Source organism: Malania oleifera, chromosome 2 (assembly GCF_029873635.1).
Source record: "Malania oleifera isolate guangnan ecotype guangnan chromosome 2, ASM2987363v1, whole genome shotgun sequence".
NCBI lineage: Eukaryota > Viridiplantae > Streptophyta > Magnoliopsida > Santalales > Ximeniaceae > Malania > Malania oleifera.
In genome coordinates this window covers 24,106,516-24,122,454 of record NC_080418.1, presented here as the reverse complement: position 1 = coordinate 24,122,454, position 15,939 = coordinate 24,106,516, and the positions used below count along the sequence as shown (strand labels likewise).

At 36.7% G+C, this 15,939-nt stretch overlaps 1 protein-coding gene across 1 annotated transcript in view; it reads left to right on the top strand.

The window, feature by feature from the left end:
• The first annotated feature begins 292 nt into the window (after positions 1-292).
• Positions 293-15,939, top strand: part of LOC131149636 (uncharacterized) — a 35,743-nt gene continuing 20,096 nt past the window's right edge. The window contains exon 1 of the mRNA XM_058100258.1: positions 293-692. Within this exon, the coding sequence (XP_057956241.1) occupies positions 502-692 (191 nt within the window). The 5' untranslated portion in view covers positions 293-501. The remainder of the gene's footprint in view (positions 693-15,939) is intronic.

Below are 15,939 nucleotides of genomic sequence, written 5' to 3'. Positions count from 1 at the left end.
TCATCTTGACACACATACACATTACATGCTTGAAGTAAGTAGACATATAGAAAGGAGAGAAATAAATAAAAAAGAAAATATTTTGTATAAGGCTAGAAATATTTTGTATAAGGTCGGCTCTAAATTATCTTATAATTTTTCTTAAAATAGTGAATTTTTTGATCCCATTCGCCCGTGAAATAGATATAACTGAATCACGTAAATTTCTATCTTAATTCTATTCATTTCGTGAGCTTTAAATTATTTTTTTTTAGAAAATAAATTTTAAAAAGTTAAGGAGTAGCAGGAAGGTACTAAAGTTGTCATCGATGTGTTTCAATTCCACGAGGACGGTGTTCCATGCGTTTCTCCATCTTCAAGGGGATTGGCATTTAGCATACTTGTAGGCGCCAGTAGGTACAGCTACAGTGGAACGTTTGAATTTCCCACTTCGAACCTCTAAGAAGCCCTGGACGCCATTTGATACAGTCTTCTACTAGAAAACCCTAGCTATCGTCCGGCATGGAAGGAGGTGTAGTCAAAGACACAGCTTCTCCCCCATTGAAGCCACCCTCGAAGTTCTCCGTGTATCAGAATCCAGCCCTCTCCGCCGCTCTTACTGCCAACAGCCTCCGCCCTTCCAAGTCCACTTTCATCTGGTTATTCTCTGCCTCCTCTGCCTCCGCCGTCGCCCTTCTTCGCATCATTTCCAGGTACCTTGACAATGTCTTCGCTGTTTGAATGTGTGTGATTGACACGAGGTGTTCTGTATGTATGTGTCTTTGTGTATGTAGAAATGGTTCGGCGTGAGATGTTATATTAGCTTCTGTTGCTCTATAAAGAAACTGGTCGAATGAAGTTTTTACTGTTTGAAATTTATTTCAGTGTAGAACGTTTTAGGCGTTCAGTAAATGTTTTTTGTGAGGATTTTGGTAAAGGCTGTGTACTATCTCTTCATATATATATAGTCCTTCTACTCGGTTGCTAACTAAAATAACAAGGTTAAATTTAGGGTTCTGCTGTTTTGCAACTTCCGTTCAGTGCATGATACAGTGAAAAAGTACGATTTTACTCAACTCGGCCAAGGACTTGTGTTCTAGTTGTGCTTGGGTATTGAAAAAAGAAAAACAAAGATTATATGGTTAAACGCTGTTGTTAGGGTTGTTAAGAGCTGTGGAAATTGTTTTTGCTTTATTAGATGTTGGTTGAGACTTTTTATTAACTGCGGAGGTAACTAGAGTAACTTATGCTTAAATAAGGCAGTTATTTCCCTCTCAATTTTATTCTTTGGTATTGAAGTGTGTGATATTTGCATGCTAAGGGTTCAGCCATGGCAAAGGGTTTTATAAATAACAAAAATTTCGTTAAAGACTACAAAAGCTCCAAAAGAGCACGCCAAAGGAAGAAAAATAACTCCATCCCAGAGCAAAAGTGGAAAAGTCTTATGATGTTTGAAAATTCTTGTATTCCTCTGTCATACAGTTCATAAGATCGCATACACTCCATAAATCCATAATGCCCACCGTCATCTACTCTTCCAAAAATCCTGAATCTCACCAACAAAAAATCATACATGTTTTATGGGGTCACCTACGTCTCTCAAGAATAAGAAAACAGAGCATTACAAAGATGTCTCAATCTCACCACCCAACAATGATGATAAATGTGTGCACATTGGTCTTGTTGGACTCACGGAACAACATACAAACATATGGGCTAAGGGCTTTATAAGGTCTCCTTTTCTGTTCATTCATATTGATCCACTTGAAAGCTGGAGTCTAGATGAAAGTTCGAATCTCAGAAGGAACGTTGCCCTTCCAAACAACTTTATTTAAGGGGGAAGGCCTAGGATTTGAAGGATCTAGAACATGAGTAAGAAAGATTTGAAAGAGAAAGACCCTAAATAATTCCCCATCCAAAAACCTAGCATCTCCCTTGGCAATAGATACAATTTAAGGAAGTAAGCTCATAAACATCTCTTTCATTGAAACTTCTGAAGAAATGGAATTCTTATGAAAGAGAGCCTCTCTATGAAAAAGAAAAAAAAAGGCTTAAATTGGTGCATTATGAAAAATAGATAATCTAAAACAGCGGGGCATCAATAGCTCTAATGGAGTCTCTCCCACCTAAATATCCTCCTAGAAATGAATTCTATTACCATTATCCGCGTTAAGATGAGTAAGAGGAAATAACTAACAAGCAACCTAGGAAACAAGCTTCTACGAACTTGTGTTGGAAACTGTGCGACTTCCTTTAGTCTCTCACCCATTCCAGTGAATTCTATATGTACTTTTATTCTCTAAGGGGTACTTCCATAACCATTTTATAATTGAAGAGATGTTGCTACATGTTACCGAGACCCAATCCCACATAAGATTTAGGTCTCCTAACCACATCCTAGCTAACAAAGTGATCCTTTTTATTCTCTCATGAGCCTTACCACAGGAAATCTCTCATAATTCTCTCCAAATTCTCCACCACACTTGTAGGGATTTTAAAAAGGTATAAAAAAATACATATATGGGAATATTAGAAAAGGAAGCATAAGCCCTCTTCCAACCTTCTATTTCCTCGGCACTCTCTTAACCATTGGATCCCAAAATGTACACTCAAATAAAGACAAACAAGTCTTTAAACTTTAAAGCATGTTTAGAATTGGGTTGCACAATTGGGAAAATCAGTTTGACACACAACTTATTGGAAGTATTGAAAAAATTGATAATAGTCATTGTACTCAAGAGTATTAAAAATATATAAAGTGAAAGAGAAGGGAAAGTAGTTCAACTCCTCTCAACAACTAGGTCAATCATGACCGCCATGATAATATACTGGAAATAAATAACTTGTAGTTATTAGCACCAAATCATCTTTCAATTTTAGGGCCCTTCAGTAGCTGAGGTCATAGTTTGATGATGCATAAACCTCCCAAAGTAGAATTCCATATTTTGATGGAGTTAATATGAAAGGGTGGACAAGGAGGTGAAAAATTAATCCCATGTCTTTTGTTTGAGAAGTGGGGAGACTTGCTCACACTTGTTTCTTCATTGCTCCTTTGCTTGGGTTGACTAGAACGAATTATTTGGTATATGCGGTGAAGACTGGATTCGTTGGAAGGATAGGAAAGCCTTGTGGTGATGTGTAACGGTCCTAGATACAACTCCAGTGAGGTATTGTCCGCTTTGGCCCACTGGCCTCACGGATTTGTCTTATAAAAGGCGCCTCACATAGTTGGAGTCCAAACCATCCTTATAAGCCCAAGATCTCCCTAGTAAACATTTGATGTGGTACCGTGACAGGTTCTCCTGTTCGATCTCTGACACCCTTGTCGATCCACCCACTTGATAGTACTCCTAGGGTAGCTCTGATACCAAATGTAACGGTCCTGGGCCCAACTACGGTGAGGTATTGTCTATTTTGGTCCATTGGCCTCATGGATTTGTCCTATAAAAGACGCCTCACATAATTGGAGTCCAAACCATCCTTATAGCTCAAGATCTCCTTAGTACACATCCAATGTGGGACTGTGACACGATGCATTATTATGGTTGTTATTTGGTGTGTTTGGTTGGAGAGGAATGCCAGAATTTTCAAAGGGGTGGTCATTGCTAATAATTTGATTTGGAGTAGAGTGGTTTGTCTTGGGTATGTGTGTGTGTGTGTGTCTATATATATATCTATATATATATATATATATAGAGAGAGAGAGAGAGAGAGAGAGAGAGAGAGAGAGAGAGAGAGAGAGAGAGAGAGAGAGAGAGAATGGTGGGTGGCTGTTTCGTCCGTGGGCTGGCGGACATGTCAAGCATATCTTGCATCACTGTGGGTGTTGGCTAATGGCTGTTTTTGTCATGTTTCTTTGGAAGACCTGTAGCAGGACTGGTTAGCTCTACTTCATTGAGTTGGCTTTCAGATTATGATGATTTTTCTTGTAAGAGAGAGAGAGAGAATGGTGAGTGGCTGTTTCGCCCGTGGGCTGGCGGACACGTCAAGCTTATCTTGCATCACTGTGGGTGTTGGCTAATGGCTGTTTTCGTCATGTTTCTTTGGAAGACCTGTAGCAGGACTGGTTAGCTCTACTTCATTGAGTTGGCTTTCAGATTATGATGATCTTTTCTTGTAATTTTTTTGTTATTGTTGTAGAGAGGGGATTTCTTATTCTCCTGTTTTTTTTTTTTTCTTTTTGTTTTCCTCTCTCTTCTTCAACTGTACATTCCTTCTCTTCTAATAAATTTCTTTGTTTGTACAAATAAAAAAAAAAAAAAAATCCCCAAAACCAAAAGGTAGCCTATGCTTCTCTTTTATGTTGAGGGTAAGGCAGATCTTTGGTTTCAAGCTTCTCAAGAAGGAAAGCAAGTAATCCTTTGGGAGGAATTTACAAAAGAATTGTACTTGAGGTTTGAAGGAGCAGGCCATGGCAACATTGTAGTTGAGTTTAACAAATTACAATAGCCAGGGTTGGTACTATATTACAATAAGTAATTTGAAGTGTTGAAGTACTTAATGCCTAATGACAGCAAACATAGCTGTTAGAATCGTATGATTCTCAATTTGAATCATACGATTTGTATGGAAAAAGGCATTAATCGGTTCGAATTGTATGGGAGAATCACATAAGTTAGTTAATTGAGGTGAATTGTACGATTCACCTAGTGACTTGGTGAATCAAATTGAATCATAAGATTCAGATGCAACTCCTCTAAAACTCAACTTAAAGATTTTAATTTTTTTTTTTCCTTTTTTCATAGTGGCCTTCTATCTGCTATTTACATGAGTTATGTCCTCCAAGAGAGAAGAAAGAAGCCTATTGTTTATTTATGTTTTTTCAAAATTTACTTTCTCTTCCTGTTTTAGTTCTTAGAGCAAGCCCATGCTTAAAATTTTTTTTTTTATTAAACACCAAATTTAAAATTTTTATTGTTTTTTTATTGATTCATTCCCTTAAAAACCATAAAGTTCAATTTTTCATTAAGTTTTTCTTGATTGCCCTCCTTATTTCTTGAATTTTTATTGTTAAACATGTAAACTTACACTGTAGACATGAAGTTTAATTTTTTTAAAATTTGTTGTGGGTCCCTATCCTACTTTTTAGTGTGTTTTTGAACTCTTAGACTTAGTGCTCAAATTTTGAGTCACATAACACATGTTATAGTTTCATAGAGACTAGCTTAAGTTGATACTTGATTGAGGTGGAATGGTTAGATCATGGTATATCTTGTCTACATGAATAGTTTCCCTTTTACATCGATATATGTAATTGTTAAATAGATCTCGGTAGGATTTTGACCTACAAAACTTGCTTCAAAGGCAAGTGCCATTCCAATTATCAACATGGACATATTTTTTGAAATTTCAATGTATTGCTATTTTATTTGTTGTGTGTGTGTGTGTATATATATATATATGCAAGTCGTTTGGAATGATTTTTCAAATTTTTTACTGAATCTTAAAGATTCAATTCAATTTTCAGTTCTTGATTCATGAAATTGGGATATCGATTCACGAAATTGAATCTTGATCTGACAACTATGGCAGTAAGAAACAAGGGATTATTAGAAGATTATTTTGTGTCAATTTATTTTAATGAATCATAAACATGAGATCCTAGAGAGGTTCTTGAATAAGAAAGCATCAATCTCTCCTAATTCAGACTCCTACAAAAACAAGATATTAGGACTAACCTTAATAACCAACTACTTAACAAGCATCCTCTTATTACCCTCCCTAATTTTTGCACTTTCCAAGAGAGGAATTTAATTTAATATCTCTATTTACTCCCAAAGCCTCCCTCCTTATTGTAGTTGGATCAAGAAGCAAGCCAAACTAGCTTCTGGCTCATTTCTTTTGCCTTTCCCTTGTCCCCAAGACTATCATGGCCAGTCTTTTTCTTCGTTGGTTTTGTTAGAGGTTAGTTGGTGGTTTATGGCAGTCATAGGACTCACACACAAAGTTTTCTTTGTGAGGTGCCTTTTTGAAGAGTTATCCAGTCTCCTTGGCTTTTGTTGTCCATGTTGGTTGGTTTGGGGGGGGGGGGGGGACTTCAATATTATATGGATTTCTGGGGATAGGCTTGTTGGGGGGGGGGGGGGGGTGAGGGTCACTGGTAGTACAAGGACAATTGATTTTTTCATTCTAGTTTGTAGGCTTAGGGATGTTCCCTTGAACAATGGTAATTTTATAGGAGACAAAGTACATAAAAGCCTCTTCTTGCATTAGATTCCTCTTTACCAGCATTTGGAAAGATATTTTCCCAAATGTTGTGTAGGAAGTTCTAGTTAGGCTTGTTTGATGTCTCTTACCATTGTCTAGTGCTTTTAGATTCTAATCTTGTTCAGTGGGTTCCCTCCCCATTTAGATTTGATAATATGTGGTTGATGCACCCTTCTTTTTGGGACAATATGAGGATTTGATAGGGAGAGTGTGAGGTTCTGGGAAGGAGGGTTGTAAATTGATGAAAAAAAAACTGAAGTTTGTGGAAAGTAAATTGAAACATTGGAATAAGGAGGTCTTTGGGAACATTAAACAACAACAACAACAACAACAACAAAACCAAGCCTTAACTCCCACTAGATGGGGTTGGCTAAATGAATCCTTTTCCGCGAATTTATGCGATCATAGATCATTTCTTTTGACAAATTTAGGGATATTAAATCCTTTTTCACTATCTCCTCCCAAGTTATTTTAGGTCTATCCCTACCCCTCTCTTTCCCTCCACAATAACTAACTCACTCTTTCTCACTGGTGCACTATGTGGCTTACGTTGCAAGTGTCCATAGACTCCATACCATTTGAGTTATCCCTCCCTTATCTTATCTTCTATAGGAGCTACACCTAACTTACCGCGAATATGTTCATTCTTTCTTCTCTCTCTCTCTCTCTCTCTCTCTCTCTTGGATTGAAGGCTTGGATAGGTATGAGGAGTGTGGGTTGTTGGGTGAGGTGGACATGGTTAGAAGGGCTCATATTTTTAATGATTTGGAGGTGCTTTTGTTGAGAGAGGATTTTAGCTAGTGGCGTAAGTTGATGATAAAGTGGGTGAAGAAGGGGGACGGTGACACTTGTTTGTTTTGATGATGGCTAATTGAAAGCGAAGGAAAAGCTTTATTAAGGAGTTGGAGTTAGCTTGGGGAGTTTTGTGCAGGATCAAAATTGAGAAACTTTTACTAGCTTTTATACACAAAGGGTTAGCATAGATTGATGTTTGAGGGACTTGTGGGAGTCCCAATTGGGGGGGGGGGGTAATTCTATTTGGTTAGAAAGGCCTTGTTAAGTAGGTGGTCTTTGAAATGGTTAGGGATAAAGCTCAAGGACCTAGATTTATTTTGACTTTAAAAAAAAAAAAAATGATAGATGGGAGGTCATGCAAAAGGACCTTATGAGGTTTCTTGGGTAATGAAATGGTGACACGAATTCTACCTTTGTAGGGATTTTAGGCTTATTAGTTTGGTGGCTAGCCTTTACAAAGTTTTAACTAAGGTCTTGTCTAAAAGGCTTGAATAGGTGTTTAGGATATGGTGCCATTTGTTAAAGATAAAATTTTAGATGCTGTTTTGGTGGCTCACGAGGTGGCTAAGTATGTAACAAGGAGGGGTGTGATTCTCAAATTTGATTTTGAAAAGGCTTACTATATGGTGAAATGGGTTTTTTTTGGAGAAAGTGATGATTTTTTTTTTTAAAATTTTTTATAACAAAAGAAGATGTATTAGATGAAAAGAAGAGAAGGGACAATGTGCGGGACAGGAGGTCCGTCAAATAAAGAAAAAAAAATAAAAAATAAAAAAAATAAAACTATGCAATATTAGCCAAGGAACCCGCTTTCAAACCCTTTCCATCATAGTTTACCGAGCTTTTCAAATTCGCTCATTCCTTTTGTCCCTTCATCTTCGATTTTTACCACCATCCATACGCACTTCATTTCCTCCAATGTCACTGAACTTTAAATCCATTTTATCCAAAAGATTTTGAGCATCTAAGCCCTTCTTAGGAATCTTTGCCATGGTTGTAGGCAAAAATTCCATCCCTACTCTATAACTTGTTCACCAACCCATTGTTATCAAAAATAGAAACTCCCTCCAAGCCTTTCAATGGGGGCGGATGGACATACGATGAATCCCCTATTTCTTCACAAGAATCAGAAATGTACCCATATTGTTCTCGAATCTCGTCCAATAACAACCCGCACCACAATAAGATTCACTAGGATCATCAGTCTCTAAATCTCAACCCCAATTTCTTTGCCATCTTTCCTTCACTAACCTCATCACTACATCCAGCCTTCTTTTTTGCACTTGGGTCTTCCACAATACTTAACTCTCATTTAGAAATTCTCCTTAGTAGATTTGGTAGGTACTCACCAGAATTTTCTCACTGTTCTTCAAAAACCTTCTTCATTTCAGCACCCATACAAGCTGCCCTCCTATGAACATAAACATTTTTACCCTCATGGAGAAATTGATGGTTAAGAAGGGTTTTGGGCCAGTTTTGAGTAATTGGATAAAAGGTGCTTGAGTTCTACAAACATGCTTGTAATTGTGAATGGATATCCTAGGAAGTGGGGTTTGGGGATTCTGGCAGGTGAAGGCAAAGGGATCCTATGTCGCTTTCCTTATTCATCTTGTGGTTGACGTGTTAAGTAGATCAATTCGCATGCTTGGGCTTTAGGGGTGATAAGAGGTTTATTGGTAGGAAGGGAATAGGGAAATGTCCAACCTTCAAGTTGATGATGATACTAAATATATAAATATCTTGGAGATAATATTGAGAAATTTTAAAAGACCCTTACTTTTTAGAGAATTTTTTAGAAGATCCGGTGTTGAAGATCAACATATCCAAAAGTGGGTGGCTGACATTAATATGGATTGTAGTGCCTTAGAGGCTTTCAAGGTTTTGGCTGGCTGTCTCTCTCTGGACTGGCCATTTTATGTTACCTAGATCTCCCCTTAGGGGGTAATCCAGTGATTGAGAGAGTGGTAAGAGGTTGGAGTGTGGCAGAGGGCTTACTTGTTAGGAGGTCTTATTAGTTCTTCTCTTTCTAACATTCCTGTATATTTTTCTATCTCTTTTTAGGGTTTCTATGATTGTAGTGGGAGTCTAGAGAGGCTTATGAGAGATTCTTTGGTTTAGCATCAATAGCAATGTCTTTTTTGCCCCCTTAAGAGGGTGGCTATCTTTCTTGGGACTTCCATTTCTTTTGGAGTTTCAATGAAAGGGAAGTTGATAACCTTATGACTTTGCTTAGCGTGTTGGACTCTTTTGTTCCCCAAACTCGGGGAGATGTTTGGGTTAGGCTAGGGGGTTTCTGGCTCCTTGTTTTTGAAGTCTTCTCTTTCTGCATCTATTGAAAACTTCAAACCCTTGTTCTTTTCATTTGTATCATGTGATTTGGAAGGCTAAGGTTGCTTTTATGATCTGGGCTTTCATATGGACCTTGATTCGTAATAGGATTTATATGAATGACTTGTTACAGGTGAGGAGACCCTATAAGGCCATCAGTACGTACATTTCTATGTTGTACCAAGTTTCCAATGAGATTAATGTGCACATTTTTCTGCATTGTTGGGTGGCTAGTCAACTTTGACATGCTCTGTTTCTTGTTTTGATGAAGCATGGGTGGCTCCTCAGAATGTGGGTGATTTCTTGTTGATGAAATTTTTGGGTTTTGGAAAAGTAGCAAAGGAAGGTTTTATGGACTTGTGTGGTACATTCTGTTCTTTGGTCTCTTAGCTCGAGCAGAATGCAAGAATTTTCAAAGCTCAAACAAATTCTTTCTGTTTGTTGTGGGATAGAGTTATCTTTCTTGCTTCTTTTTTTAGGGACATTCTTTTAGGATTTTTTGGAGGATTTTTCTGTCTGATGAATCTTCAAAGAAATGGTAGGGCAGCATTATTGTAACAACATGGTTGTTGATTAGGAGGCTTAGCATGTGGTTTGAGTTGAACAAAGTGATTGTGTAATCTTACAGGTGGTAATCTTATGAAGAGTAAATACCTCTTTTTGTTCTGAAGTAACTGCCAAATAGTTGGGCATAAAGTCCAGTGATTGTATAATCACACCACTTCAGTGATCACAGCAGCTCATAATCTTCATCCTTTTTCTACCCACACCATCTTTTTGATGAGTGGTAAATCCTGAAGTTAAGATGCTAGTCAATTTTGTTCGAAAGTTATTCTGCAAGCAGTTTTTGGTTCTGAAATTTTTCCTGATTGGACGAAGAGAGTGAAGAAGTGTTGGTTGAATGGGATAGAGTTATCTTTCTTCCTCTGTCTGCTAAAAAATTGGCTGTGTGATCTACTACTCTGATGTTGATAACTATGGCTGTTGATCTCGTCATTGACAAGTGTGTGGATTTCAAGTGAATTAGGCAGCGTCAGCAATTTTTGGTTGAGTTGGTATGTATACCCTTGGAGGGATGCAGTATGGTGCTAGTTGTGGATTTTATGACAGAGTCAGTCCTATTGTTTTCTATTTTAAGCAATTGACTTTTACAAAGGATGGGAAGAAAGTGGCCTTAAGACGGGTGAAAAGGAGCAGTATGGAGATTATGAGTTGCTGTGAGTCACCAAAATGGTGTGAAAATACACCCACCGGATTTTTTATGGCTGACTATTTGCTGTTACTGCAGAACAAGAAGAGATATTTGCTCTTCCTTAGCTTACTAATTTGCTAGAAGAATTAAGTGTGTTTAGTGATTAGTGAACCTAAAAGATTACTTCCTGTAAGATTACGTGATCACTTCATTCAACTCAAACCACACGTTAGGCCCTCCTAATCAACAACCATGTTGTTATGCTTATGTGCAAATAGCTCAAATCGGGAAGATGGTCAGGACAAAGCTGTCTGCTGGTATAATTCAGCTTAGTAAGATCATTTGCTGCTCCATTTCTCATAAGAAAGAAAAACAGATTGTGGAGATCCTGTGTAGATTGCAGACAGCTCGATGCAATTAGTATAGTGGATAAATCCATTGTCACAATAATAAATAGGCTATTTGGGGCTCAGAAGTTCTCCTAAAGTGATCTCAGATCAGGGCACCACCAAATCTCAGTTACAGAGAAGGATATTCATAAAATTTCATTCCATGCACATCAAGGACATTATGAATTTACGGTTATGTGATTTGGTTTAACCAATGCTCCTGCTATATTCCCAGTTTGGATGAATTAAGTGTATGGAAGCATTTAACTCATTTAAGAGCTGTGGACAATGAATAATCTCGTCATTGACTACTTCAAAAAATATGCACGGCTCATTCCCTTGCTCATCCTTTCTACCATACACCTGCTGAATGGGGTGGTATGGGTCAAAGTGGGGACTGGTCAAGACCAGTTGGTTTGCCAATAACCCATTTTTATGAAATGAGCTGATACATGCATATACTTATCCATTGAAAGTTCGTTACCCATTTAGCCGTATGTGACCAAAGTAAACATGAAAATGATTGATGGTGTATAGGGCTGTGAACAAGCCAAGCCAAGCCGAGCTTTATTATGCTCAAGCTTGTTTATTAAACTTTTAATTGAACTCGAATATACTTCCTCTAGCTTGTTCATTTATACAAATGAATGAGCTAACGATCCCTTACTCAGTCTAGCTACCAAGATGCTCACAAGCGTTTTGGTTCTTTCGGAACCTCTCACTATGAGAGGCAAGAGACTCTTAGGGTTTTGTTGGTGAAAGTTGAAAAGGGGCTCTAACTAATATTGCCTTAGGGCTTTTCTGCCCCTACCAAGCCAACCTATTGACCACGGGAGTTCACCTTATCACTAAATTTTGGTTATGGAGTTTCGGTTGAACAAGCCACGTGCAGACAATTCCTACTTTTTATACCACTACAATCTCTTAAGCCTAATTTGACATTATTATTTTCATCATCATCATTATTATTTTTTGATGACTCAAAACTTCTACCTAGGCAGGCCCTTCGGACCCACCCAAGGACTTAAATTTTGATTTCGATGGAAATTTCAATGGTCTCAATTTACAGAAATTTTGATTTTGATTTCAATTTAAATAAATTATAGAAATTTATAGTAAATGATGGAAATTTACAATAAAACTTTAGGAAATATTAAAATAGATGATTATGCTTAATGTGGTATCAAAAGACACTAAAAAAATGCATATATGACAAGTTTTTAGTGTGTAGGGTATTAAACTGCATATCGTGAAACAAGCTATGAAGTGAAGAACATTCAAATGATTATAAAGTTTTGATGCTATTCCTTTGATGATTTTAGCCAACAAATTTATCATTTTAAATAACTACATTTTCAATAAGTATCATACATTTAATGATCTAAATACTAGATGAAGTTTGTCATCTCTCCTATCCCTATCATTGGGATTTTGAGATGACATATTGTTTACAATAATCACTCCATGTCATATAAATTTCAAAATATTGAATATAGGTGCACACGTGTTGTTCATAATCCTCCATAGTCACTTGATTCATGGCAATTTCTACTTAGCCAGAAGATCTTGTACTAGGATGTCTTCTTGTAGGTTCTACTTGTTGTGTATGTCCATAAGTCTGCTTTGCATTAGCATACTGGCCATACCTATATTCTTGGCCTGTTTGTCCATACCTATAGGTATGTGGTTGCCAATTTCCATATTGTTGTGCCTGCTCATATGCCTACGGACATGGTTGGCCATATATTGATTTTGAGGAACTGTCTTGTGTTGATTGATAACCACTATAACTATTGGAGTCATGCTATGTTCCTATACTCATAGATTCCAAACTAAGGGAAAAGATATCTTCTGTTTGATGTATCTTCCCTTTTTTCCTTTCTATGATTGTATTGCCTATCAACTGGATGCATTTCTCTTTTTAGACCCCCATCTTCTAGTTGGGGAGGATGTGTATGCTCCACTTCTAGTCTATAATCTTGCCATCCCTCATTTCCTCCATAGTCCCTACCATGACCACCTTGCTTCTACTACCGCTGGGGTGAGATTCGTCACCACTAGCATCGTCGTCGTCATCATCATCATCACCACTAGAGGGCATAGTGGATGAAGTTCTGTATCTAGACCCAAGATTCTTTAATGAATCATCGTTACTAGATTTTAATTCTTCTATCATTACCTGATTAACATCAATGTCAAAGTCATCTTGTGCATGCTTAGCCATTTGTGGGTGGGGACTTCCGTGTCGTTCATCAAGATGTGATAGTCTAATCCACTGGCAAAGTGGATACTCATCCTCGTTCAGCCACTTTGTCCATTTCGGCCTTCAAATCTCTTATGCGAAGTTTTATGTTGTAACAACAAAAAACAAGCTGTTGGAGTCTGGTGTAGGCTAGTCTATTTCTTTGCTTTGTGTGAATGAGTGCAAATGTGCTCCAATTTCATTCATAAGCTGATGAAGATGATGTTTGTGACAAAATGTGCAATGCTAGCTTCCTTAGGATTGAAGTACTTGATCTATACATCATCCACCAATCAGCTGTGCAAGATATTTTAAGAACATAAGTTAGTACTTAGTAGATTGTACTTGAAGTTTGTAACTTTGTATTGTGCATTTATATATAAATACTTATCAGGTGCCATGGTTGTCCTAGTGTTGCCCTAGTTGCTTTAGTAGCTGCTTCTCCGAGCTTCTTCATCTTTAAGTAGTATCTAAAAAAAATTGTTATTAAATGATTAAAAATGGATTAAGACTTATTTTATTCAATTTTTATTTTGAAAGTATACCTCATTTCCAATTTCATCCAGGTCAGAGGAATGTGGCTCAAGGGTGTCAAAAACTTTATGAACTGCATCAAGAAAATAAGGATCTTGCCCAACATCTTCTTTGTATTGACATTTTGGATTTAGAAAATAAGTTGTCAATCAATTAAAGTAAAATGTAAATATGTAATAAGTAATTTGATATATGAATTTCTTGAAATTTATAAATATTTTATACTTGTTGCATGAAAAGGATGTTCAAGGGTTCTCCCCCATCGGCCATTGATTACTTTGAGAACCCACCTTGCACTTCTTGCACCTACTTCAATGGTCTCTTTCATCACCTTTATTGCTTCAAACACAACTCTTAATGTTGACCACACTTCACTATTGACTATACGCAATACTTGATACATAGGCTCATAAATGTTACAAATTTTTGCCACTCTATCCCAAAATTTATGGTTAAGAATTGTGCTTTCAATTTTTCTACCCAATTTTGTTCGACTAAGAGCATGCTCAACCCATTCCTCATATGTGAATAGTGATTTTAAGCCTACTCTTTTTGTTTTTTTGTAAGTTATCAAGGACAATGTAGTTTGTAGCAAATCATGTGGCTCTTGGACCCACAATATCCCCTTGATAGTGCTCCCTCATTTTAGCAAGCAACCAACCATGGTTATATATAAAATTTGTGATCTGTCTCCCTGCAAGATCACTGTGTTTATTGCCTCTCCTTTCCGATCTCTTCAAAAATGTGATCAATGCGATGGGCAGCGCAAGGAAGTTGAATTTTTTCATTAATTTTAGACCCGCTTTCTTGTAAGCGCTGCCATTATCGGTCACCATTTGGACAACATGTTGCTTTTCTACTTCTTGCACAACATGTTTTAATAGGGAATATATGTATTCATGGTCTTTTATTTTGTCAGAAGCATATATTGAATTTAGAAAAATTGTGCTCCCTTTCGAGTGAACCATGAAATTTATGATGGATAATTTTTTAGAGCCTATCCATCCATCACACATTACAGTACAGTAGTACGTGACCCACTTTTTCTTCACTTCTTCTACGCAGCCTTCCATTTTTTTTTTTACCTCTAAATCATGGTATTTTGTTCTAATTTCATAGTGTTGGTGGATCGGCTCCCATTCCAGCTGCTTGGCAATCCCATACCATGTTTTTAAAATGATGTGATTTTGCCTTCTCAGGTGGAACATTATTATATATAAAAAACTTTGAAATGAACCTATTCATTTCTTCTTTTATTTACCTCATTTGAATAAATTTTTCATGCCTTTTTGTTTTACTGGATCTGACTTGTAATATTGAGAAGGCTTTGAAATATATGACTCCATTTCTGGCTCTCTCACACTTTGAGATCACCTCATCTGAGGTTGCCCTCTAGTGCGGCTAGCTCTAGAATTTCCTCCTTGTTGGCTACCTGCAAGCCTACGAGATTGGTCTCTTTCCCATTCCGTCTATTTTAAAGCATAGAATGCTTGACGGTATGCATACCTCTCATAGGGAGCAATGTTAGACGGGTATGCAATATCATCAACATTGCCCTCTTCATCAATTTCTTGTGGTTGCATCAAGTTCCCACGCAATTCATTTTTTATATCCTCCATTCTTTCTATTTTCTTTGCCTTAGCTGCTGTTTTTCTTTCTAAAACAATTTTCAAGTCCTGCTTAACTTCTGGAGGTACTTTGTTGCATAATATTATATTATGTGGTGGGGCCATAATTTGCTAAGTGCATTTTTAATCTTGTTGCATCACCACTCTTCATTTGTATTCTGCAGTATTTGCAAATAAATTCATTCTTTATGTTGGACATCGGGTATCCATGTACCCATGCTGGATCTCGTTTTCTTCCTTCAGACATTTTTGCTGATAATTTTACTTTCCTACGAGGCTACAGTGAATCAATGATTAGGTGTTAATTTAGTCAACAATTTTAAAATGAAATTATTTAAGATGCTTTATCAATATAAAATTAATAAATAAGACAAACATTAAAATATAAAATTAAATTTACAAAATTTAATGATAATTTACAAAATTACTAATAAATTATGGTAATTAAATTATTCATTTAAATGAAATAATTTAAACTGTAATAAGCTAATAAGGAGTAAATTACTTTAATTTATTTAATTACTAGGCTATAATGATTAGGTGTTAAATTATTCTACAATTTTAAAAGAAAATTATTCAGATGCTAAATCAACATAAACTAATAACTAAGAGAAATATTAAATTATTAAATTAAAATTACAAAAT